The sequence below is a fragment of the Mustela putorius genome, unplaced genomic scaffold, assembly GCF_011764305.1.
Source record: "Mustela putorius furo isolate JIRA1106 unplaced genomic scaffold, ASM1176430v1.1 tig00537227_pilon_pilon_pilon, whole genome shotgun sequence".
Lineage (NCBI taxonomy): Eukaryota > Metazoa > Chordata > Mammalia > Carnivora > Mustelidae > Mustela > Mustela putorius.
Window position 1 is genome coordinate 41,090,250 of NW_025422368.1, and position 26,471 is coordinate 41,116,720.

At 44.7% G+C, this 26,471-nt stretch overlaps 1 protein-coding gene across 6 annotated transcripts in view; it reads right to left on the bottom strand.

Annotated features, from left to right (window-relative positions):
- Positions 1–26,471, bottom strand: part of GRIP1 (glutamate receptor interacting protein 1) — a 672,771-nt gene that overhangs the window by 3,350 nt on the left and 642,950 nt on the right. For 4 of the 6 annotated variants that reach the window (XM_013056079.2, XM_045072854.1, XM_045072853.1 and 1 more), the window contains 5 exons: positions 21,273–21,429; positions 20,456–20,567; positions 20,289–20,333; positions 15,630–15,863; positions 403–549 (listed from right to left, as the gene is read on the bottom strand). In XM_013056079.2, coding sequence (XP_012911533.1) covers positions 403–549; positions 15,630–15,863; positions 20,289–20,333; positions 20,456–20,567; positions 21,273–21,429 — 695 coding nt within the window. The remainder of the gene's footprint in view (positions 1–402; positions 550–15,629; positions 15,864–20,288; positions 20,334–20,455; positions 20,568–21,272; positions 21,430–26,471) is intronic. The other 2 variants (XM_004752473.2, XM_004752471.2) reach the window with 1 other exon arrangement.

Genomic DNA, 26,471 nt, shown 5'->3' on the forward strand with positions numbered 1-26,471 from the left:
AAGACTGATGTCAACCCTCTCCTTTTTGCCTACAAAATGCTATTCCTAAAAATTGTGAATAAAATCAGGGATGGGCTTGGTTCACTGAAATTATTCCTGACCGTGACAGCATTCCGCTCACTAAACAAGATCTGGCTTTTCGCTTTCAGAGAAATTGTGTGAGACACTGAGATATCAAGTACTGTATAAGGAGAAATGGGAGCATAAGTTCTCAAGAAGTTTATAATCTGCTGGGGAACATATACAGAGAACCAGACAATTTTGATTAACCTAAGGAGAAAGTTTCTACCCCATATAGGAAGGGCCCCTAATCTCATCTTGAGGCCAAGAAAGATGGGTAGGCATCAATCAAGTAAGACTTTGAGAAGTGAAATTAAGCAAAAAGGTCACCTGCGGTCTTACCTGTAAGAGTCTATCATAGGGCTTTAAGCCACCAAGATCTCCTGGCCCAGCTGGGCGAATATTCTTGACATACACTCCTTTCTCCAGCAAGCCATCTGCGACGCTGAACCCAAAGTCCTCCATGTCAGAGCTCTTGTACAGGGTCACCTGGAAAGTGAGAGCATGCGAAGGACACATTCAGCTTGGCTGCAGACTTTTGCGTGTGAAACTTCTTGTCCAGCAATCTTTGCAAATTAATTTATTCAGTAACATCATAGACGTGTAATATATTAGGCAGCTCCTTCTTCCCTTCTAAGAGAACAGGCTTAGAATTTGTAAAGTCCCACCCAGAGCTGAGAAGGAAGGAGAAGGGAAAAAGCTGCTCCCCCCTCTCCCTGCCCCACGCCCACCCGCGCAGGTGCACTTCTCTGTTTTCTTGGAGCGGCACGCTGCTGTCCCAAGCAGCGCAGCAGCCCATTGCACCTGCTGGGTGTCAGGACAAAGCCAAAGGCCCTTCCTTCCTGCTCACTCTGCCTGATGCTGCTCTGGGGACAGTGCTCAGCCTATCACCTTCCTTTGAGCAAATGCCAGCCTGGAGCCCATCATTTGATTTGTTCTGGTATTCTAATCAGAATGTCAGTACTGACTGCAAATTGAGTTAAAAGACCTGAAAGTGTTCTTATAACCAACATGTTACTCTGGGGTCCGGCTTGACTAGCAACCAGGCTTTGGTTTAGCAACTCAAGTCCTTTACCCTTCCTGGCTATGGGTCTCACTGGTGCCCTCCGCTCCTACGGCCATCTGCCAGCCAAGGCTTCCCCCGATCCTCGTGCCTCCTATCTGACCACCTGGAAGAGTTAGTCTGAGGCTCAGACATTCAGCCAATCATGCAAACATTCACCAACTGTGGACTGAGTCCCTACCCTGTTCTAAGGACGGCTCTGGGTGCTGGGGGACAGCAGTGAATGAGAGAGAGAAAAGGCTGCCTTCCAGAGGCAAACACATTTCTGTGTAATATTTACAGATCACCTGCTGGCCAAGGCCCTGCCAGGAGGCATATGAAGCACTTGGTGCTCATTTAATGTCTTAAGCTGGTCACTGATGTCACTAGGTTTTGCCTGATGCCTTCCATATAAACAGATGCCCTCTTCAAGTACTGATCTGGGCTGATACGTTGTTTTACTCTAATTTCTTTTAAAAATGGATTTTATTTTCACCCAACTACATGAATATTTTCTTGTAAAATAGTAAAAATTTCAGGGCTCCAGAGGGCCAAAGGTAAAGATAAAACAGGTCCATTTTTTATACCCAGCTAGTTTATTTCAGAGAAGTAGAGAATATTGAAGGAACTACAAAAAATGGTGTTAGTGGTGGTTGTTGTTGTTGTTTTAAATTTTGCTATGCTAAGAGCTAAAATATCAAGCTGGCTGAGTCTATACTACTCACCAGGCAGCCCTCGTGGTTATTGCCATATTAGAGGTGAGGAAATTCAGTTTTACAGAGGTTAAGTCATTTGCCCAAGGTCACAAAGATAATGAATAGTGGGGCCCGTTTGTCTGATTCCAGACAGTAAACACTTAATCATTCTACACTACTGTCACTCAAAAAGCTTTATTTTTTAGGTTCTAAGATATGCTTTATTTTTCATACTTTAAAATCTCTGAAATCAGGTGTGTTTCATAATCCATGGCCCCTTAGAGCCTATGAATTAAGATATATAAATGTTCTATTGCCACCTGCCTCTTTCCTACAAGGGCACTAGAAGGAAACGGGCCACAAGTCTGCTGCAACTTTGTTTTAAGAGGAAAAAAAAAAACGTGCTTTGCAAGTTCCAGTGAGGTCCAGAAACAACACCATCTCTCAGGAGCATGTTAAAATGCCGAGTCTCAGACCTTGCCCTAAGTCACTGACTTAGCCACTGCAGATCTCTGGGTATTCCTGCTGGGTGTGGTTCTGGGCATACAGGGGGGCTATCACACGCTCTGAAAAGACGAATCAAGAAAACTAAGGTTTAATGGGATGATACTCTTTGCAGGCTCATTCCGTCATTGTGTGTGTAAATGTGTGTATGTGTGTGTTGCTTAGTAAAACCCAGCCCCCCATGAGACATGGACTGTGATAATGCACGGGAGAGATGTAGGTTCAAACTGCATGAGTGAGAGCATTCCCTCCCCACCAAACCTCAGGAGGGGAGGGGGAGTCTTTTGGTGATCTGGGCTCAGATGGTCTTAGAGAGTATGTGGAAGAGGCACCCAGATCCCAAGCTCCTTGAGGTGAGGAAAGAATCTTTTTTTAGTTCACTGATACCTTGAATCCCTAAAATGATGTCTGCCACATAGCAGGGTTAGTGCTTGTCAAATAATGAAATGAATAGGTTTTGTTTTTTGTTTTGACAAACTTTTTTTTAAAAATTAGTTTTGGAGGTAGAGTTTAGTGATTCATCAATTGTATCTAACACCCAGTGCCTTCCTTAATACCAGTCAACCAGTTACCCTATTCCAGTCCCCCCCAACACCGCCACCTCCCCTCCAGCAACCCTGTTTGCTTCCTATAAAGTCCAGCATCTCTTATGGTTTGTGGTTGAAATTATAAGCCAGTTCGAATTGGCCAAGATGTGCTGTGAGCTTGAACCAAGAGGGATTTAATTCAAGCGGCGCCCCACCTTCTCCCGCCCCAGGGCTCTGCCGGGAATTCTCAAGGCTCCCCCAGGAGTGGGGCTGGGGTCCGGGCCAGTTCGAAGTTCCAATGGCGCCACCGTGTGGTCACCCAGGTGAAACATCGCAGCCAAGCCGGCCCTGCCTAAGGGCTGAGGAAGCTCCGGGATATGAAAGCACATGGAGGGTTAGAAACTTCTCCACGGAGAAGTGGTTCAAACCCAAGTGTAGTGGCTGTGACGCTCAGATATCCCCACGGCACACCTTCTCTATACCTAGAAGGTGGTTGATTAATAAGCACTCATTATAGAGAAGAATTTTGAGGTTCCTCTCTAGTTATGATTTGCCCTCAGGCCACGGGATAGGAAGAGTCCTGCCTCTTTCTTAAGGTGGGGCAGGTGGTTATTGGAGAGGACTATTTAGAAAAAATTTTTAACTTCCAGTTTTGCTGTGATATAATTGACGTACAGCTCTGTATAAGCTTAAGGTAGACAGCATCATGATTTGACATATATATATATATTTACCACAGTAAGTTTAGTTAGGAGAAAGTTATTTTTTAATGGAAAACATTCAAAATGTCTTCAAGAGCAGAGAGGCTAGAACAAACAACGATTCCCCATGTGCTCATCTCCCAGATCCAAAAACCATCAAGAGCTTGCCCCATGGGCTCCACCCCCCTTCTTTCTTCTTCTTTGGGGGATTATTTTAAGGCAAATGCCAGTCCTTAAGTCATTTCACTCCTACATACCTCAGGATGACTCTCTAAAAAAGAAAGATCACTCTTTTTACATACCCTGGATGTACGAATTCATTCACAAATTCACCCTGATTCCCTGATATCCTCCAATACCTAGTCCATAATGAAACGTCCCTGATCGTCTCAAAAGTGGTTTTTAGAGTTGTTTTTTTTTTTCAGATCAGTATCCCAAGATCAACACAGTAGCATGAGGTTTCCATAAGTCCTCTTGTCTAGAGCATGGCACCACACTGCTGATTTATTGCCGGGAACTGTATTTGTCCTGCACTGTGTTCTTCCAGTCTTTGTGTCCCTCTACATGGAAGTGACCCTGGCTGGGTCCTTGACTGGAGTCAGAGTCAGCTTTGTGGGGAGGGATGTGAATGGATCACGGATGCGACAGGGTGCTCCCTACGACATCACGTGATTCAATATCTAGTTGTCCCACTAGGTCCAGGGGAGGACAGCTTAATGCCTTCATTGGAAGGCTCTCCCTCTCATCTAAATGTTTTTGACCATTGATGACCATTGTCTGAATAATTTCATTAGGGGTTACAGAGTGATAGTCTTTTTCTAATTCCATAATATCTTCCGTATTTGTTAGCTAGAATTCTTTCATAAATAACTGTCTTCTCTTCAAACAGTGCTTTTTATTCTGATGTGCACACTGATCTGTCAGAAAGGCAGAATGAATGTTAATTCTTTTCTTTCCTTTTTAGTATAGGGCATTAGTACACTAAACACTTCTAAGACATCTTTTGTTTGTGCGGGGATGACTTTCATTAAGTATCACTATGAACACATGGGTTTCATATAGATGTTTGTATTTCAAGTAATTTTCATCATTATTCTTTTGTGTGCTCAAATTTTCTCATCTTTGGCTAAGGGGAGTCTTTCAGGTTAACCTCTGTGTCCTTTTGATATGACTCATTTGTGGTGATAACTTTTTTGCTTTCTGGCTCAAGATCTCATGACTCATCATGAATATTCCTTGCATTCAGTCTGGAATCAGCCACTCCTCCAAGGCACCTTCATTGGAGGAAACATTTTTAGGTTATATTCCAGTTCCTCCCCGCCCCCCATCCTCATGCTCCTTTCTCAAAGGAAGGGAGGGAGGAATGGGGAAGGAAGGCCAAATTGGGGGCGGAGGAGGAGGAGGAGAAGCAAGAAATAGCTAACAGGATTGGTGATAGCCTGCCATTTGGGGGCCCTCTTTATTGGTAGATGAAATCTCTTTGCTCAAAGTTGCTGCTTCTACGGCCCTCTTTGGCTTTGCCTGTGCCTTCTCTGTGGGATTTCTCGTCCTTCTGCCCCACATGCATTCTTTGTTTCTAGTTGCATGTGTTCTCACCATGTGACAAGCAGCCTGCCTGGGGCAGGGAAAACCACGGCTCCTAGAGGCTGGTGCCTCCTACTTCTCTGTTCCACTTGCTGCTAGATACAGGGGAAGGTGCTAGGGACCCTGTGCTCATGGCTGGATGGGTAAGTGGGTTGGCCCAGCCACTCTCTCTCAGTGCCTCCGAAAGTGAGGGTTCCAAAGCCTAGGCTTGTGATGGACATTAAGGAGCCCACTTCTTCAATCTGAGACCGGTTTTCTGACACAGTGAACCAGTAGCCTTGCACGGGGGCGGGGGGGATATTTAGTGTGGGCCTGGAATGACAGTGAAGTTCTTCATTGCTCAACTGGCCTGGTTCTAGGATGTCAGCTCCATTGCCAGAACTCAGGAGGGGCACCAAATACCGCCAACACCAGTCAGGGGGTAATACATTAATGAAAATATTCAGAGCCGGATGTCAGCCGGAGCAGGTTAACAGATTAGCTCCCTGAAGGTCAGAGTTGCTGGCTGAGAGGCTTGGTGTTTCAGAGCCTTAGACCAGATGGCAAACTCTTCAAGATGAGAGCCTAATCAATGGTTTACATTTGAGATGAATCTGTTTCTCTGGAAAGATATCCTAAGGTTAGAGGAAACTGAATTTTCATAGCCAACTCTATTGATCTCCTGGAGAGAGCCAATAACAAAAAAGAAATTATTTTAAAGTGACACAACAGATAAGATTCCTGGAATCAATAATTCACAAAAATGGGGAGTACAGCTGGCCGCTCCCACAGCAGCGACAATAAATTGTGCCGTGTCACTGCTGCCCTCCTGCTTGTGTGGAGACTGGTGGTAGTTACTTCTGATTTATTTCCTATCCAAAAAGAATCCAAAGGATTCCAAGGCTTAAGTCTTTTTTTTTTTTTTTTTTGCCACAGATGAATTCCTTACCCAGGCACTTTCTTCTATATGATTGCTTTTGAACTAGTAACTCTGTGCAGCAGAATTATTCCCTTCCTGTTAATGAGAACACGGACTCTTAAAGGTGATGGACGTACTTGTCTAGTTGCAATCAGAAGCTAAGAGGCAGTAGTGGAAAAGTATCTGACCTCATATACTGTGTTCCTTCTACTACATCGTCATTTTTTCCCCCTGGACATAAAATCTCCTAACTGGTCAGGCAGCCTTTATCCATTTCCAACTGCCCAACCAGCTAAAGATGAATAATTGATCATGCCTGCTACATTTCTTCTGATCGGGCCCCTTTGTGGCTTTCCCTGAACGTCTGCATAAACTCCTGCTCTGAGAGCTCTTCGTGGTCCACTCTGGCTCATGGGAATCAAGATTCTTCCCGTGGGGTCTCTGTTTTGTGCTGACCGAAAGATTCAGCTGCAAAACCTGGGCTATGAACCCAAGGCTAGATTTTCCTGTTCTGAAAAGGGCCAGTGAGACTCTTGGAACATTAACTCTGGGCAGGAACGTGGTTCTACAAAGCTCGGTTCAATTTTAACTATTCGCCAGTGCACGGTGCAATTGCTTCTAGCCCTCCTGAGAACAGAAGCTTTAACGGGAGGCGAAAGGGTTCACCGCAATTCAAGCTGTGCCTTGTTTTCTATTTCTAAGCAAGTCTATTCACATGTCTGAACAATGTCCTCAAGGCAAAGAGTAGAATCCTAATGTTTCTGTCTTCGGTTTTGACACACGTGAAAATCTTTAAGTAGCAGAAACAATTCTCCCTCCTTGGAATTTAAAGGCGATGTGTCTACCGTCTTGAGCAAGTCACAGCAAGTGACGGCTATCGCAGAAGCAGTTTCTAAGCCCTGGCCGCCTTCCTACCATTCAACCCCTGGCCTGATGCCTTAAGGGCCAAACCAACACCTATTTCTCAGAGATGGTACTAGTTTCCCCATAAATCACCAGGCACTTGGGTTTATTCTTACAGACACCACTGGGGCAGCTCTCTTCCTCTAAACAAGGAATGTTAGCCTTGAGGATAATCCTATATTCCTTGTGGGGCTGGGGAAAAAAAAAAAAAAAGGTATGGCCTTCCCAACTGCATCCTTCCAGCCCAAGAGGAAGTGACTTCAGTTTTTGCCACTCAAAGTGGGCATCAAGACAAGCTGGGTCGGGAAAGGCAGCTGCTGCCCTCCTGTCTGGGGAGCCTCGTTGGCAGAGGAGAGCAAGGGACAGCTGCTTCAAACAGTGCCTCCTGCTGCTTCCTGGCAAGCGTGTGGCACCACAGGCTTGAAAAGTAGAGGCTCAACAAGGACAGATTCAGAAGCTCGGAATCTGGCTCTAAGCAGGAGCAAGTAAGGGCTGACTTGGCCTTTGGAGAGCCGAGTCCTAGGCAAGGGAGTGTCGCAGTTCTTAAGATCTGAGGTGGATTTATGTGCTGCTTCCCCCATTCATGTCAGAGCAACGCCACCTCTCCCATTTCACAGCACATCAAAGAGAAAAGAGCTAGATCTGTCTCCAGGTTCTCTAGGAGATCAAACCGAGCCATGGGCACCTTGGTCCACTAGTTATTGCCAACTCTGTGGTCAGAGAAGGCAGTTAGTTAGGTTCTAACAGGATGTCTGGAGGCCAGCGCCGAGGAAGTCACGGTCAGCTATCAGGAAAGTCAGAGGCCCATCCTGGCAGCCCTCTGCAAGAAGCTGGACCAAACCAGACAAGCCCAAGATGGGGGATGCCATGACAGGAAACCCATGACCAAGGAAGGAAGGAAACACATGAAACTCTGCATCTCCACCCCCTGTTAACAACTGTCAATAAAAAACAAAAACCCAAACTCCAGAGTGCGCAGCAGCGCGCTCTCTCTCTCTCTCTCTCTCTCTCTCGCTTGCCCGATCTCCCATCTCCAGAGTATACTTTCACTTTAATACACTTCAATGTTTGTGTCACTTGTCCACCATGTTGTGTGTCGTTTATTCTTGAATTCTTCCGTAAGGAGACTAAGAAACTTTGGCACCATCTTTGGGATAAACTGAGTGGAGGCCCCAGGGCCCAGGGTCTCTTTCCCCAGTTCACCCAGCAACCCTGCCCCCGGCCCCTTCCCCTTGCCACAGCCACCACCAAGTTAGTTGGCTGGCAGAGTCTCTGTTCCAGGGTTTTTCTCAGGACTGCCCACTGGTTACTCAGCACCTGCTCCTTCTGCTTCTGCTTTCAGGCTCCCAGCTCTGCCCTGGCCTGGCTCTCCTCCAGTTCTTGACCCTTCCCGATTCCCTCTGCACCCCACCAACCTCTGTTCTCCTCAGATCTAAGGGCCTCCTTGCTCCAGGGGCCACCTACTTCGCTGGGTGGGGGGCATGCCTTCCACTCATCCTCTGGCCCTGTGGGAATTCAGGACCAGGATCTCGCGGCCATTCAGGAAGCATGACAAGTTACATAGAACAGACCAGACCCCTGCCGCACTGAGCGCTGACAGTCTCGATTTTATTCCTCGTTCCAGGTGTTGCTGTGGTCAGACACGTCAAAGATCCTCAGAACAAGGAGAGAGCTCTGTGTCTATCTAAGGGAAAGAAAGAGACAAGCCCTAGGCAAGACCATTATCAATGTACTCCTTATGATAGCCAGACAGGTCAGAGGACAGAACAGTGGGGAAGGAAGACGTTGAGCAGGCTACTCTCCAAGGACCAGGGGACCAGAGTGACCCTCAGAGAGCAAGCCATTTGTGAGGGAACATCCTAGATAAAATACAATATCTTACAACCTATAAATGAATATATTTGATCACCACAGAGAGACATAAAAACATGAGGAAGATATGCATGATCTCTGGCCAGAGCTAGACTTAAGGGAAGCTATTAACATTTCTGAAGAGGTCCTTGACCAAGTGCCAAGATGAAGATCAAAAACTAGGAAGTAAGGCACATTGGAGCCCTGACACCGCCTGAGGGTCATCTGGGTCGGGGGGGACTGTAACTTTGTTGGGATTTACATTTCTAGTGCTCAGAGCTCAGGCCCAGCCAAGGCGGATGGCAACTTGCTAAAAGGTAGTGAGATGCAGACTGAGTAGGCCAAGTAGAGTTGCAGATGAAAAGACGACCTCAGAGGCTTGGCTTTTATTTCTCTATAAGTCATTGGGCAGCTTTAATCCCAGCTCGGAAATCTTATTCTAGCATTCTTCCTTCCCTCCTCCTCGCTGCTGCCACTGATGGAGACCTATCCATCCCTTTGGACAAGCTTTATCATCTCATGGTCATTCCCCTTCATAGGGGAATAGGAAAATTTTTGACATGAGCTTAGGAAAATTTTTGACATGAGCTTATCATTTCTCTAAGAATTATATTGGGGCCTCTGGGTGACTCAGTGTTAAGTGACTGACTCTTGATTTTGGCTCAGGTCATGATCTCAGGCTTGTAAGGTCGAGTCCTGTGACCAGCCCCAGGCTCAGCTGGGAGTCTGCTTAAGATTCTCACCCTCGGGGCGCCTGGGTGGCTCAGTGGGTTAAGCCGCTGCCTTTGGCTCAGGTCATGATCTCAGGGTCCTGGGATCAAGCCCCGAATCGGGCTCTCTGCTTGGCAGGGAGCCTGCTTCTCCCTCTCTCCCTCCCTCTGCTTCTCTGCCTGCCGCTCTGCCTCCTTGTGATCTCTATGTCAAATAAATAAATAAAATCTTAAAAAAAAAAAAAGATTCTCACCCTCTGTCCCTGCCCCCTCAAATAATATTTTTTTAAAAAGAACTATATCTTCTACATTGCATTGCCCCTGTATGTTTTAATAAGACCATAGACAAAGGAAGCTGAGGGAATCCATTTCGAGGACTGTCAGGGCTGAATACCGTCACTTATTTAAAGCATATAATGTAGACTCCAACCCTTATTCTACAATTCCACGCTCCCCCAACAACCTTCTGATGATCAGCTGGCCCTGGTTTTACAGGGAGAGCATATGTTCATCAGACTGAGGTAGTGACTGGTAACGAGACACGCATCTACCTGTCTGCACACAGATTTCCATCCTGGTTTACATCTCCATCTCGGGGGCTCTGAGGCTGAATCCGCTCTTTAGGCTGGGAGGCTGTGGAGACCTCATTTTCTGGGTGTCTGCCTGACTGAGGCGAGACTCTGAAGGACGGTGACTTCCCCAGGGGCAATGCTATTTGTGAAGGCTCCTCTCCTGAGCAGGATCCTGCCCCCTCCTTTGCTAAAGGAGAAAACCAAGGTTCCGAGAAGGGACATGGCTGCTGCCTGTCAGACTGTGACCAAACCTCGGTCTGCCTGATGACAAAGTCTGTGTTCTTTCTAATTTACCCCTCTTCACCTGGAGGAAGAGAAACTGGAGGTAGCAAAGAGGGTTAGCAAAAGCAGAAGGTGCATCTATCCAGTGTGTCATTTTTAGCTTCTCGTGACTTCCACAGTAAGACAATTCGACACAAGCTCTTTGGAGAAGGTCGAGGCCTGCCATGAAGACTCATCTGATCTGGAGTACCAACTCCAAATATCTGGTGAAGAAAGACACTTGTGTCTGAATAAGATACGTTCTGCCATTTCTTATTTCCTCCTGGGGCTGAGCCTCTCTTCTCGACTTGGGGAGAATACTGCAGAAGAAGCTGCCATCAGGCACTGCAAGGGACCCTCCTTACAAGGACAAGAACAACTTTCTCATATCAAGAAAAACAAAGCTCCCCTCTCAAAGCATTCAGATACATTGAAAATGCAAGTTGAACTTGGCTGGGGGAAAAGTTGACAGCAGCCAAAGCAGCTATAAGAAATACGGGGGTGGGTGGGTGGGTGGGGGTTGGCGCCTGGGTGGCTCAGTGGGTTAAAGCTTCTGCCTTCGGCTCAGGTCATGATCTCAGGGTCCTGGGATCGAGCCCCGCATCGGGCTCTCTGCTCAGCGGGGAGTCTGCTTCCCCCTCTCTCTCTCTGCCTGCCTCTCTGCCTACTTGTGATCTCTCTCTGTCCAATAAATAAATAAAATCTTTTAAAAAAATAAATAAATAAAAAATAAAGGGGGTCCTAGCAGGTGATTTCAATATCCCCGGGTGGTGCCACCAGCAGCCATAAATAAATGTAGATGCTGAAAAGGATTTTTAAAAACCTTTTTGTAAAATGTAAATACAAATAACTACATACAGTTACGGAATATGATTTTATTTAAAAACACAAATGACAGGGCAAAAGGAAAAGTTCAAATGACCCCCCCCCCAAAAAAAGGGCCAAATGTTCTGAATGTGGGGAACTTTCTACTCTACAGAAGAAAAATCTTTTTTGCTTCAAAGTATGCGAAGAAGTAAGGCGAGACTTCATCTCAGAAATAGATTAAGTGGACATAAAGGATATTTAAGCATCAGAAGGGAAAGCAGGGTTATCAATGAACTATAGCCAAGATCACAGGCTCCTTATCTGTAAAGAGAAAGAATCTGGGATAAACTATAGTACAAACCAGAATTCATTTTGAAGATAAAACCCAGAAGCTGCAGAGCTGAAGATACAACCTCATTTCCTTTTTCCCCTGCCACCCAGCTGCTGCCCATGATTTCACTGAAACAGAATCATCACCTTCTTTAGCAAAACCTAAAGGCGTGATCCTCAGTCCTTAGGGCACAAAAGAATCCACTGCAGTCCCAGAAAATGCTGAGCAGGCAAGTCTGGGTGGGGTTTAGAAAACTGAATTTTAATAAGCATGCCATGTAATCATGGGGGAGATCATCAGAGGTTTTTACTGCGGACTACTGTCTAAGGGAGTAGTCTGCCAACTTTTGATTAAGACCCATTACTAAATTCTGAAATCAGCTTAATACAATAGTATTAAGTATTTGTATTAAGTATTAAGTATTTGACAAAAGAACAAAGAAAAAACAGAAAATGTTTGGCATAAGCCATGCAATCAAGTTCTGGATGCATTCATATATGAATGAGGATATTTCCATGTCCTGAATTGGGAGGTAAGGCATGTTTCGGATGGTCTCAGCCAACAAATACCAAGGGAACCCGAGTATCAGTTCCCGGTGACCCCCTCTGCCTCCGTCCCCCCACCACCCTACTAAATATCAAATCATCTTGCCAGCTCTAACTTCCTTCCCCATCCAAACAGCTGAAAAAGGAAGTGGGGCTGTGTTTCCACGTTGGTTTCAATGTCATGGAGGACAACTAGCTTTGGGGGTCCAGGAGAGAATGCAGACACTCGCCCAGACCTGAAAGAGCCTCAGATACAGCAGATGATGTGAAATGAAAGCAAACCGTCGAGACCCTGACCCGAGCTTGGGGCTATCTGAAGGTCTGGAGGAGGAGAAGGAATGGAGGCCTGAGCAGAAAGTTCCGGGTAAACCAGGGAAAGGAGCGGAAACTCAAGAAAGTGCAAGAGAAGCCCACACTGAGTTCTTCATGTTTGAAGATGGTGTTAGTAACCCGTCAACCAGAGAAGGAACTGCCTTTGCTTTTTGTTTTTTTTCTCCCCAGGAATGAGGATGGATACTTGCCCATTTATACACATCCTCTTTTTTTTTTTTTTTAAAGATTTTATTTATTTATTTGACAGAGATCATAAGTAGGCAGAGAGGCAGACAGAGAGAGAGGGGGAAGCAGGCTCCCTGCTGAGCAGAGAGCCCGATGCGGGACTTGATCCCAGGACCCTGGAATCATGACCTGAGCCGAAGGCAGAGGCTTTAACCCACTGAGCCACCCAGGCGCCCCTATACACATCCTCTTGATCCAGCTTCTCACGAAACACAGTATGAGTTTGGAGGTGCCGGCTCAGACAGGCACAGATCTGCAACCTGTCCTTGAGGAGACAGGTTTCACCAAGCAGCCAGCAGCCATGTTTCTCATGGCACCCAGCCTGGTGTACCATCAACCTCATCCGGCCCCGCCGCCCTGGTCTTGGCAGTCCCTTGGGAATTCCTCTACCAGATCCATTTGGAAATGTTCACAAAGGGGGCTCAGGGAACTGACAACCAGCCCTCATTCCACCCATCACGCTGTACACCCAGCACGGGATTATCTTCAACTTGAAGAAGGAACGTTTTCGAATTCCCTGGCCCTTCCCCATGCCACCACCCACCAGAGTGCCTTTCCCTCATTTTTCCAAAGGAAAAATAGGCTAAAAAACAAACTCTAGGCTAGGAGCACCCCACAGGGAGGCTAGTTCAAGTCCATCCACAAGTCACTGCCCTTTATCATGGCGTCAGGCAATCCCGCGGTGTTCAAAAGTCACCCCCGTGCAGGGTGCAAGCCCGACCAGCGGTCCGAGTGACTTCTCTCACACACTTCAGCACTGGAGAACGTACTTAACCGCCAACACGTGCACGGCCCGACAGAGTAGCCGAATCACTTAAAAAAGGAAAAGATACCCGGACGTGAGCTGACGGCCACTCCCAGAATTCCATGCTGCCAGCTCAGACTCCCCCGCTGCCTTCACTTCCCTTGATCTTTTCTTCCTTGTGCCTTAGGATGCCCAGGACACCATCTCCTTTTGAGAGTCCTCTTTGGTTAGGGACTGATTCAGAAGGAAAGTGAAGCTACATGGGAGACACGCTTATTGTCCCCACCGAAGGGACTGTTTGAAGTGAAGGCAAAAAGAAGCATCCCGCGGATTAGGTCTTGGCCCATCTGTGTGTGTGTGAGCTGGTGGCCTCCTGGTCATCCTCTGCCACACAATGTTCCCCCAGTCCACAAGCTGCCACCCATGCTGTTGGGATGTGGAGGAGGCCTTCTTAAAAACATGACATCGATTTTCAGCACAGGCACTTTTTTAAAAACCTCAGCTCCAACGACTTGCACACCCAATTTCTCATCATTATTCTTGCTAAATGCTTTCCATGCAGGAGGGATGGGCTGATGGGTCTTTGTACCGGTTGCTATCAATATTCTCCCTTTGAGGCAAGTGCCTCACTCTAGAAGGATAAATGACTCTATTTTATGCCTGCTATTTCCTGATCTTATAGATGGAGATAATACATATCTGCTAAGAAGGGCTGTTGTAAGGGCTAAAAACAAAGAATATAGCGTATAATAGGAACTCAATACATGCTGGTGTCCTTTCCCTTTGGGGAAAGGAGGGGCCTGGGCAAGAGAATTAGAGAAGAAGGGTGGGTAGTTTTCTTAGACACCTGAGGGAATTGGATGAGGCTCACTTCTTCCTGGTATGGCTGAACTCACACGGACTGGATAGCTTCTGCTACGTAACCCCCAGAGAGGATCTTACGGCCTCCTCGTGGGCTTTGTCAATAGCATCTGAGGTCATTTGGCAGGCAGTGGTGGCTAGTGCGTTTCAAAGAGATGCCCCAATGCAAAGAAAGTGGATAAACTAGGTAACCTGTGACATGGGTCTACACCTGCGTCCCCACCCTAAAGTATCTGACATTTCTTTGCTTTTCTGTAAGTCTGTAGTGTCCCTGAAGGCACAAAGCTCTAAATTCCAGGCTCTGGTCACTTTGGGATGTTTGCATTCCCTCAACATGCCACCATCCCTTGGCACAAGCGTCCGTCTGTGCTTGGAATGCCCTCTCATTCTCCACCTTCCTGCAGGGTCCACACCTACTCCTAAAAGCCTTTCTTGTTTCTTCTGTAGTGGGTGAGGGTCTACCCTCTGTCCCCCAAGGCAGCTGAGTCTTGCCTCTCTCATTGTTCCTACCTCACCCTCTTCCTACTGTTTCCCAGACTGTCTCCCCATTAGACTCTGGGCCCCTCAGGGGTGCACAGTACACTGGATCAGTGACTCAATGTGCAGAATATGTATGAAATGAGCGAATGAGTGGTAAAAGAATCAACCCAGAATTGGAACACAGGGTTCAGAACTCAACTTCCTGTTCTAGTCTCTCTTTCACTACATCCTTTGTCAGCTGCAAAATAAATAGCTTCAAGAAGATATAAAGTATCTTTTATAGGGTGCTTGGGGAAATTGAAGACTTCAGAGAAAAAAAGGAGGGGTTGGCCTGTTACCTCCTCTCAATCCAACATTTACTTGCTTTTTCTGGGTAATCATAACTGATTACTCGTTAACAGAGTATCAACTACAGAGAGGGTCTTGGTTCTCAAGAAAAGTGGGGTGAGATTATGGCTGTCTATACATCCTTATGTATTAACTAAAAATAAAACATTAGTTCCATGGAAAAAAATCAGAGACATCCCCTGACCACTGCTCTCCTCACCCCAGGATTCTTACATCTGCCTTGTTTAAACTCGGCAGATTAAAGAGTAAGCACTCCTACACTGAACCCGAAACTCATTTTCAATGAAGCTATGAGTGTAGGACACTTAGAAAATCCTTCTCCCACTTCCAAAGAGATTGGAATGACAAACCAGTTCATCTAAACTCCATAGGATCCTGAAGTCTCCCCCTTTTCGAAGAAGAGTCTGGCCATAAATCAACTTTTAGTAAATTCACTGCCCCAAAGCAAATTGTCCCTGCTCTACCGGACAACCTCCCGAAGATCACATTTGGAGAACAGAGTCTCCGATGATCGGCCTTTAGGCTCTGGCTTCTGTCCCTGGCCGAGCCCTTGGTAGAGCGTCATTCCCATGTTTGCACCCAGGCACTCACACAGGGCAGAATGGCCACTAAAAGGGAAGAAGGAAAGGGAAGACAGCATCCTGACCTTGTGCAGCTCCACAGGAGTCGGGGACATGATCTCCTTGATTTCTTGTTTCATTTTTCTCAGGGGGACAGACTTCCTGCCCACATCTGTGGGTAGGGTGTTGCTCCGAGTTGTTTGGCTATAGTGTGGCCGTGAGCTGCTCCGTTCCTGGAAGCTGGCCTGTCGCCCCAGCTGACTGCGAGGTGATGGGGCCTCATGATTCAGACTCATCGTGCTTCCCGACATGATTGTCGCCTGTGGCATTGACAATTTTCAGAAACAATTAAGCCGTGGACTGAGGAAAGGGTTTGGTTGTTTGACACTAAGCACATTTCTCCTTCTGCCCAGTCAAAATACAGTCTCTTCGGGGCACAACCAAAGGCCGGAGAATGGACGTACTAACTGACCTATGAAAGTCTGGGAAAATGCTTTCCAAGTGACTTTTATAATGCACATCTCAAATCCAATTTAAGTACTTAAGCCACTGGGTTTATTTAATCAAATACCACCCCTGGCAGTTTTGAGGCAAATTGAAAAGCTCTAACATTTGCTTACTGCAAACTACATTTCAAGCATTAACTTTCCACTGAGTGGGCTCTAAAGATGGGATTCATGAAGCAACTTCAATATATCTTACAGAAATGGACCAAGGACTTTTTGAATGAAACTAGGCAGCCTCTTTGGCAATGCTGCCTCTAGCCCCACCTAGAGGTAACAATGGGCTAAAACAGGGCTATTGAGAGAGAGGCAATAGCCAATGAGGATGGCCTACCACTGGTAAAGGGTCTTTCCTTTGGCTACTGGCCTCAGAAGCTTGTAGAACCAGCTAGATCTCCACACCATTTGGTGTAGGTCCCCATTTTTTAGATATAGTCTTTGTGGGAGATCCTCAAAGGCCAAAGAGTAATCATTCATTGTGCTGCTGGATTCAACCCTTTGCTCGAAAGCTGGGAAACCTGGATTGGATTTTACCAGTGAACTGGGAGGTTTGTTCAGTTTCAAATATGTTCATGTGTGGGACAACTGGGTGGCTCAGTGGGTTAAGTGCCTGCTTTTGGCTCAGGTCAAATAAATTCATATGCAAGGAAAGGCAAGATAAGACCCCAAATAGGACTGAATCTTAGAAGTGAATCTTAAAAAGCATCTGAAATTAATGTCATGTTGAGGATGTTCATTTCTCATGGTTAGGAAATGCTAAAATTCTGAAAACATGTCTGTAAGGCAGCTCCACCCTCCTTGGTAGGATGGTTGAACGATGGCAAACCAGCACTGGTGAGTCCGTCTGAGGTCAAAGGACCAGAAAACAAACTCTGCATCTGTGCTGCTGGCTACACTGTGAGCTGATGGTTTACATTCATGCTGATGCTGACAGTAGTAGAGTGTCATTTCTTGAGTCCTTGGGTTCGCTCATTTAAGCCACACAACAACTTTGAGATGGCCACTGTTGTGACTCCCAATTTGTAGGTGCGGAAACTAAGGCTGACTTACCTACCCAAGGTCACCCAGGTAGTAAATGAGCCAAGGGCACCATCTAAAGTTACTGATTAGGAGGGAACACTGCAAAGTGATCGAGTTCTCATTTGTTATCACTCTAAGATTTTGTAATTCCAAGTCACCTGGTGTTTGGCTACACACACATCAGTAATAAGATCTTTGACTTGTAGCCAAGTATGGGCACACATTCACGTATACCTACGACTCCAGTGAAAAAGGAACAAAACCAGTTATTTCATCAATATTCTGACTAGACCAGTTATTGTGCTCAGTACCACATCTATGTGTCTATAAAAGGTCATTTAATACTTGTGATGAGTCTCTAAGATATGAATTAGAGTTATCATACCTCCCCACCTCCATCATGGAAAGGGATGCCTGGAAAAGGTAAGCAAGCTGCCCAGCAGTCCAGGACTGCAGCCCTCACACTGATTCCAGAACGCTTATTCTTGCTACCAGGCTGGATTGTTTCTCAGTCAAGTATTAGGTTGAAACATATAAAATTGACTTTTTAGGAGATTAAAAAAAATAAAATAAACCAAATGGATTATCCATATTATGGTTTATTTCAGTTAAATCCTTTTTAAGATGGAAAGCTTTTGACTACTGGCTTTGTTTGGGGTCGTGGGACATCCTTTATTTTATGGCACTTAACTCACCGAAAGCATTTCTCTGTCCACTATAAGTGACAGCACCCAGTGACTATTTTCTTGCAGTGGTGACCATTCGTCTATGGTTTTTACCTACTTAGACAAATTATCGGTTTTGTTAACATCTATTTTTTATATTCATTTGTCATGGGACCAGTGGGAAACATGTTGGAAGTAAAATACTTCATTATTACAGTAGAGAGATGCTGGTGTGAGTCTTGGCCACTACAGAAGTTTCAAACCTAGAAAGAGTTCTGATGGAAGTAAGATTTCAAAGCACAGCTTGATTGCTTTGTTTAAAGTGAACTTCAACTGAGTTACTACAAAGGAGTATAAAAATTAAAACACAAATATAAAAACTAAAATAAAGCTTAAAATAATTATTTTTTAAATTATCTAAGATTTGTTTTCACTTCAGGATTATCTATTGCCTGTTCACATTTTGCACAATTCAAAATTTATAGCTATAATCCTCTCCCCCAAATTATCAGTGAGACAACTGATATACATTAACTTAGCGGGATAAATTCAAGGGCTTTCTATCTGATATTTAGTTAAGCCTTCTCCCTATATTAAACAAAAAAAAAATAGTTAAGGCCGTGCTCATTAATAAAAATGGCAAAAATAATAATTTCTTTTGAACAATTATTAAGTGCTATGTTCTATGTTAAGTGCCCTATAATCATGAATCATTATAATCTCCTTATTTTACAGAAGAATAAATATCTGATAAGACAGATTAAGTAACTTGTCCAATGTCTTAGTTTGAAATTTTCTCTTTCGTTAAAACTATACATTTTTCAGTGTTAAAGTTGAATCTAAATAATTGCTAGCTAATGGGGAGAATGCCTAGTATAGTTTTCATTTCCATTTCAGTTATAATCATTCTTTATCTCAGCTAATCTTCTACACTTATGATGGTTATAGTACGCTGTAACTTTTAATACTGGACGTAAATTTCATATGCAGGAAACCTGCTCCAATAATATTTTTTGTGTCGTAACATTTACAATCAAGCCATCAGTTCATTTAAACTAGTAAATGAATTGTCTTTGCAATACAAGTATAAGTAAGACTCTAATTTACAGATTTGCCAATCATTCTTCCTTGTTGAGGGCTTTAATTTCCTTTTGGCTTATAAATTCAACCCACTTCCTTTCTGGTGTTATAATTTCAAGGGCCACACCTGCCCGAAGCTATGTTAGAAATAGTTTCTAGGCCATTGCAATGTAACTTCTATGCTCACAGATGTCGTTTTCATTAGATAACTCAACCTCTGGGTGAAAACCCAACCTCACTGTGTTACTTTTTACATCACCTTTGTTTTGCCTGCTGTAAAAGAAGTTATTAGAAGAATGGCTGCTTCTTTAAAAGAGAAATATCAAAATGCAAAGCAAAGAAGGCATATGAGCCAAACATGCTTTCAAAAGCAAGTATATATTCAAGAATTGTGAATTGAGCTCATTATCCAGTTGGGGCCTCTTCTCCTAATCATTCTACATATAGGAAGTGGTAAAAGTTTAAATAAGCCAGCTGATACTTAAGCATTTTACTCGTTTTGAAAGTTGCCTGAATCAATTGCTAATGTCTTTGTTTAAGTTTTATAGCAGTATCCATCTCCAGGCTCTTCAACTGTGCTCTGAAGTTTCAGTTCATGCCAGGTAATACTACGATATTTATAAATTCAAACTAATATTTTCCTTCATAATTCTCTTTGCGGATTCACAAACATTAGAATCACATCAAATATCCACACATGCAATTGAGAAGCAAAATAATATAAAGATGAGTATTCGTTTTAGAATTGCAATTTCACCCACTTATGCCATTCACATTCCTTATGGTGACTCGGGGACCTCAAATGACATCAAAATAAAAATGAGACTTTTGCCACTCTATTTTTTACAGCTCAGAAAATTTAAAAGAACATAAAAGGAAACAGTCCAGGACCTCCTAGACCAAAGAGTGAATATCGTCAGCAAATTCATGGCTTTGATTAAAGAACTCACCAGGAGTCCAGCTATTATGTTCCATCTCGCCACAACTCCTAGAATTCACACTAAGTTAATACGGAGTCAGGATTTGCAATTACCAGCAAAGCACTGTGTAATATTTTGGCTGCTTTTCACACAGACTGGCCTTTTTCACCAGCTGCATTGTCATCTACTTTAAGGGCAAAACAAAACAAAATAAAATAAAATTTCCTCTTATGTTCCTCTTCACGATCAAATTAATTGCTATACCAGGTACAAATGAAAACATGCCAAAGAAACCTTTCTAAAGCAGCTCAGAGAATGAGATGCGCCACGGCTGGGGGGCTTAGCTCCCTCCCCAGTGACTCAGTGGCAAACAGGGACAGTCAAGGTTAGCACGGAGCGATGGCAGAAGCCACAAGTCAGTAAGCTCGGGGTAGGGGGTGGAGATGGGGAAATCAATACTTCCAACTGCACTGAATAAAATCAAATTGCTGTCCAGAAGGCGAGGGGGCAGGGAAGGCAGCTTCACAAGCAAAAATATAAACATAAAAGGTAGCTACCAAGAGAGTCATGTTTCTCAAAGACACACGCCTGTCAGCTTTCTCCTGTGGAAAGGGGTTAAAGCTTTTAAATGAACTGATGTGATAAATGCAAACTCAAAAGGACCAAAAAAAAAAAAAAAAATGAATGTAGAAACAATAAAAGTAAGTAGCAGGACCAAGGCTACCTCGAGTTCTCTCAGAATTCCTGACTGTCCACAGGTTTCCAAATCCTCCAGCGCTTGGGACCAGAAGTTCTCCTCTTGCTCAGCCTCTGAACTGTCGGGAGCCCCTGTAAAACTGTCATCAGAAAGCACAGTCCAGGGTGAGAACTTTCCAGATATAATCCCAGAATCTCTCTCTTTCCTCTCTCACACACCCAAAAAGTGGGAGATTCTTTTTGGATCTGGCTTTCTTCAGCCGTCATCTCCAAGTGAGGCTGCTTTCGGAAAGGCAAAGCATCTACACAGAACCGAGGGAAGGACCACGGTCTCACTAACAGAATCTGCGTGTTCCAAGCCACGGCCCCATGAACCACATCAACATGGCGCCCTGGGGGAAGAGCTTCCGGCTGCTCTGCCTGCTGAAAGACAAGCCAAATTTCAACAGAAAAATGTTTTCTCACGTATAAATATCAGTGTAGATCATCTAAGAGCTATCAATTTTTATCAATTTCCTTGATATATTTTGGTAAGGAACAAAATCCTAAAAGAAAAAGAGAGGAGACTAGTCCGAGAGTGAGGACAGGGTTTACAGACACAGATCTTCCCGTGTGCTACTATTGTTTTCATGAAGGGAAACTGAATTCTTGCCGTGCTGTGGGGTGATGCCCAGGCTCCTGTTGGGCAGGCACTGGTCGCGGAACCCTGCCACGGGCCGGTGGGGTGATGACAGGGGTTCCTGTCATGCTTCTGATACTAGCGATAGGTGCCATCAGAAGTGGAGAGAGTCAGGTCTGGGCTAATGGCCGCAGTGTGGACAGGCAGCAGTTGATGAAAACCTTACCCACTGACTGTGGACCGGTCCCAGTCTTCATTATTCAGCCCCACATCTGGGTAGGTCTGGCTTCGCGGCTTAGTGACTGGGGACAGGCTGCCTCTCTGTTTCGGACCCCTCCACTCGTAAGTGTTGAAGTTGTAGCCTGAGGCCTGAAAGCTAGAGCCTGAAACAAAAATCAGGTGTCACCTTCTGTTTGCTAATTTGTCTTTTTCTGCAATTTCCATTAGCTCACTCAAAGCAGATGACCTTGACTGAATTTGGGCTCAGAAAGGCCATCGAGATAATACTCAAGTCTTACATGCAACACACGTTCACACACGTCCTGTTAGCTGATGCCAACAACAGCTCTAAGGTAAGACCTTCAGACCTACGTGGGAGAGCCCACTGCGCTGGACCTGCCGGGAGCAAGTTCTGGAAAGTCAGAACCCTGAGCTTCTTGCCCAGATACCCTGTGTCCACCTAAAGGACGTATGAGGGCTTCTTACCCAAGTCTGTCCTTTAGAGAGTGGAATTTGCCACCCAGATGTGAGTTCAGGTCCAACCCACTGGTCCAACCAGTGACTAAGAAGTTGCTGGTTGCAGGGGTGTGGATGGAGCCTGGCTCTGTGGAGCTGAGGCCCACAAATGTTAGGGATGGGCCCGAGGATGACTCACCACTGAGAAGTGACACTGTTAGTAGAAAAGGGGTGGAATAAGAATGGTGACAGCAATAACAATAGGGATCACAGAGTGGGTACTGACGCACCTGAAACTTCACTGAGTGCTTGATTTGCATTTATTTATTCTTCCTCACGTCTTCGAAGGTAGTACTATTATTATTTGCCTCTTACATATGAGCGTACTAAAGGCTTAGAACAGTGGTTCAAGTATGTAGGGGTATCTGCAATCTCTCCCCGGTGGGGGGTGGCGGTTTCCAGTCATAACCTTGGGAGCATCAGTTCTTAGACCCTCAAGTTTCTTAAGCACATCTTCCCCAAATCAACCCCACTGAAAAGGACCAGGGTTCTGAGATCTGTTGGCTCTCCCTTCTTACTTCCCCCTTCACAGTTGTTTTTCTGTCACTTTACAAATGAAAGCCATCTCCCTTCTTTACCATCTCAAACCTTTGGAAGGAGCTTGGCCCTAGGATGCAAAACCCCCCAGTTGTCAAATCGAGGCATAATTTGGGAAAGCCTTGCTCCTGCGAGAAGGCCTCCCGGGAGCAGCGCCTTAATTCAACCAGGCACAGACTCCTGGCAAGGCTCTCCCTTTCCATCATCCGCCTGTCTCTCTGCATCTCAGAGTTAGAATTCAAAACAGTTGTTGGGTGGGAGGTGGGCACATTGTTATGTTTATTTGAATTGCAAAATGGAGACTGACTTCCTTTCTGACAGGAAGTTAAATCTGATTAGCTGGATGGGCGAGGCAGGGAGGAACGGCTTTGGCAACTGGGTCATATAACGGACATTTTCCATAAATTTGAACTAAATCCGTGGTTCCAGATTTTGACAAATATATAGTCACGGCATATTAACAACCAACTGGAAATTATAGTCTTTGCAAGTATTTAAATTTGGGGAGAAAAAAAACGAGATGACATTGATGGGGTATGTGGTTTTTCAAAATTATTTTGGGAGGTTTAAATAGGAGAGCAGGGGCTTACAAGCAGGTCTGTCTCCACAGTGTGTTCTGTAATTGTGATACACGGCTCCATCCACCATTTTGGGTTGTGACCCACTCTGTGTGTGTGTGTTTGTGTGCGCGCGCGCGCATACATGTATGTCTGTATGTGTTTACATGTGTGTACTGGGTTTCAATATAATACGTATTTCCTACTGTGTTTAAAAACTGTTAAGACAAAAGACAAACAAGAAACCCACAGAAAAGCCAAAATAGTTAATACAGTGAACAGGCCTTGGCCACCATTTTCACATGAAATGAAACGAGCGGATCACATAAGATGACGGTCACCACGGTATCCCCGTTTCGTCTTACTCACTTTTCCTCCATTAGTTAGAACCTACAATGCCATCCTTACTAACACGGAGCACGGAGGAAACAGGATACCCAAAGGATAACGCTCTGCTCAAAAGGACTTGATCTCAAGAATGCAGAGGAATGCCCACAGCTGCAAGAACCTTCTGTGAACCTTCTGTTTTAGGATCCCAAGCATTAGGAGTTCTTGGCACAGAGAAAATACTTACAGTTTGGTATCTCATTTTCTTCCTGGGTAACGACAGAAGGATGGCTAGCCCTTTGGGAAGAAATTGTGCTGTTTTCTGTCAAAAGTGTTGAATTAAGGAAACACACAGGTCTCTTCTTAAAGAGGAGTGACTACATGTGACACCACTTCTCCTGACTTCTTTTCCACAGGCTATCCATTTTCTCCTTCCCAACCAGATAAACCAACCCATCAAATAAGCGAAGTCTTACATTTTGTGATACGAAAAAAGTTAGGGGAAGACTGCACCTCACTTGCCTTAACTAGCCTTCAACTTGCCAAGGGAGACAAATTGTAAATGGTGGTGTCCTCGGGACAGTACCCTTTTCTGGTAGGCATTAGCCCGTTTGACCGATCAGTTCCCTGGGGAAATTCTAACATGTTTTAAACGGGACAGATTAACTTTTCGATTTTCCTTCCAACTGTTGTTTGCAAGTACTTCTTAGTGGGCAAAAGAGTGGAAGGATGGCCTTGAGCAGATGTGCAGAATTGTTCGTTACTCGGGAAACGCCTGTCTTGAAAAGTCTGTCTGTCTACACCAAGGATGCCTTGTGTTATTAAACAATATTAAATGATTATTGTATTATAACAAAGAAGGGCCTGAAGAGGGGGAAAATTTCAAATATTCTTTGGTTAGGTGTAAGCTCAAAAGACCTGGGTCCGCCCCGGGGCTAATAATACATTATATGTTAATTAAAAAAAAAAAACCCGGGTCCCAATCACGCCATGCTGGCACAGGGACTGACTCAGAGACATGAGTTCAAATCCCAGTTTTGCCACTTCTTTGCTCTGTAGCTGTGGCCAACTCACCTCATTGTAAAATGAGGGATAACCACACATACTGACATGAGGATTGAGAATAACATACATAAACTCTCAACACATAAAGAGGTTTTAATAAATACAGGTGCCCATTACTTTTATTTCCTGCTCTTTCCTGCAGTTTCCTGCTCTTTCCTGCTGCCTGGGATGTAGATGAAATAGCTGGTGCTCTGTAGCCACCCTGGGTCATGTGGTAAGCCCGAAGATGGAAGCCAAGTGCTGGGCACAATAAAGAAGAAATATGGAAGAGCATGGGTCTTTGAGGACCCTGGAGAGCTATATGCCAGCTCTGAAATGCCCGGTTTTTTTTTTGTTTGTTTGTTTGTGTGTGTTTTTTTTTTAAATGATTTAAGTCACTATAATATTAGAGTATTCAGTTCTATTTAGCTAATTCAAACCAACTGATATGTTGGAATACAGTTAGCTGGGAGACAGTTTGTAGATCTGACTTCTTCCTCATTTAAATCCTAGCATCTAGACTTGGATTGGGAGGACAGAGATAAGAACTGATTCTGGCTGCATGTCCAAGCCAGATTTTCCAGAAACAAACAAACAAACAAAATTAAACAAAAACCCGCCTCTCCAAAAAACAAAAATAGCTGGTCTTTTAATATACAGCCAACTCCATTTGTACTTCTCCACTGATTTAGAATGGGTAAAGGTGGTGAATAAATTGACGAAGATATTAACATACTGATGAACAGACCCAGTGCTGTGTGGTACCAAAGAGTAAAGCTTGCCGGTGAGGAGTGACCAGCTCAGGGTGTGTAGATGCAAAGGTACTGGAAAGAACTATCTGGAAATGAGACTGATAAAGCGATTGGGAACTAGATTACCAAAAAACTCTGATTTAAACTAAGCATCTTTGATGTTATCCTAAAACAACAGAGAACCATCCAGAGGGTTTTGTGTGTTTGTTTTTGAGTGGCAAGATTAAATTTAGGTTTCTTTTTTTTAAGATCATTGATGGTAATATACTCAAAGTAAGGAGCTGGTGAGGAAGTAAATATTTCAGGCCTAATGGAAGTTTTGTATCAAAGGTGTGGTGTCTATGTGGTGTCTCTCCTGATTGGGTGTCGGATGAGGGGCCCCCAAATGTTGGGGGGGACAACTGGGTGGTGTGGGTAGTAAAAGGATTTATACTCGGAACAAAGGAGATAGAGGTGTATTGAATACATTGCAAGGGAGAGGCTGTCTGCTCTCCCTGGGGACTGCTGGGGACTTGTGGGTGGGGGCTCCTTTTAAAGGGGGGAAGGTGAGGAGGTTTGGGACACACGGAATTCTCCCTTTATTTTAGTGACTGTGCCTCGTTGGAAGTAGCCCATTGGTCAGTTAGGGCCTACGGATATCTTGAGGCGGGTCCTCTGAGGGGCCAGTCTGTATCCAGCCGGGGGGTCACTGTAGGCCCTTTCTGCCTTCCATTGCTCAAGTCTGTGGGCCTCAAGGCAGCCTGTACAACAGGCAGTGACAGTGAATGGAGAGACAGGAGAGATGTGAAGCTGGAGGCCGGAGAGGCTGGGTCCTGATGACACTGTGGGGACCACCTGCCTCGCCTGCCTCTTTGCTACAGTGGGAGAAAAATAACTAACCCTACTTCGACACCATCATTTGTATTTTCTTTCATATGCAGGTGAACGCCACCCTCCCTGGTGCAGGTGGAGGACGCCGGCATAATGTAAAACAAGACATGTCTGACAGAAATTAAGTGAAGACAAGCTGCTTGCGATAGCTGAGAATTCAGAGTTCAGAAGTTCTGAGGAATATCCTTTTTCACGGGGAGTCGAACTTAAAAGCCATGGGAGGAATGGAATCAGTGAGGCAGCCCACATATAAGAAAAACCGACCATCAGAAACAGAATGGTTTTTACTGAATGGTGGTGTGAGCACATAAAATTAAAATGCAGGGATGAGCTAGATTTTAAATTCAAAATTTATAAAAGAAACACCTTGAGAGACAGATATAATTAAAAAAAATGTATTTCCTAAGAAATTACTCCTTTTATTTAGAATTGGAAACCTTTCTGTTTTTCCCTCCCTTTTTCCTTCCTTCCTTCTTTCCTTCTTTCAATCTAGGTTTCGATATCTGTTTTTATCCTCATAAGGTGAGGTGTGTTATGGACTGTATCATACCTGCACCTAAGTTCATATGTTGATGCCCTAGCCATCAATGTGACTGTATTTAA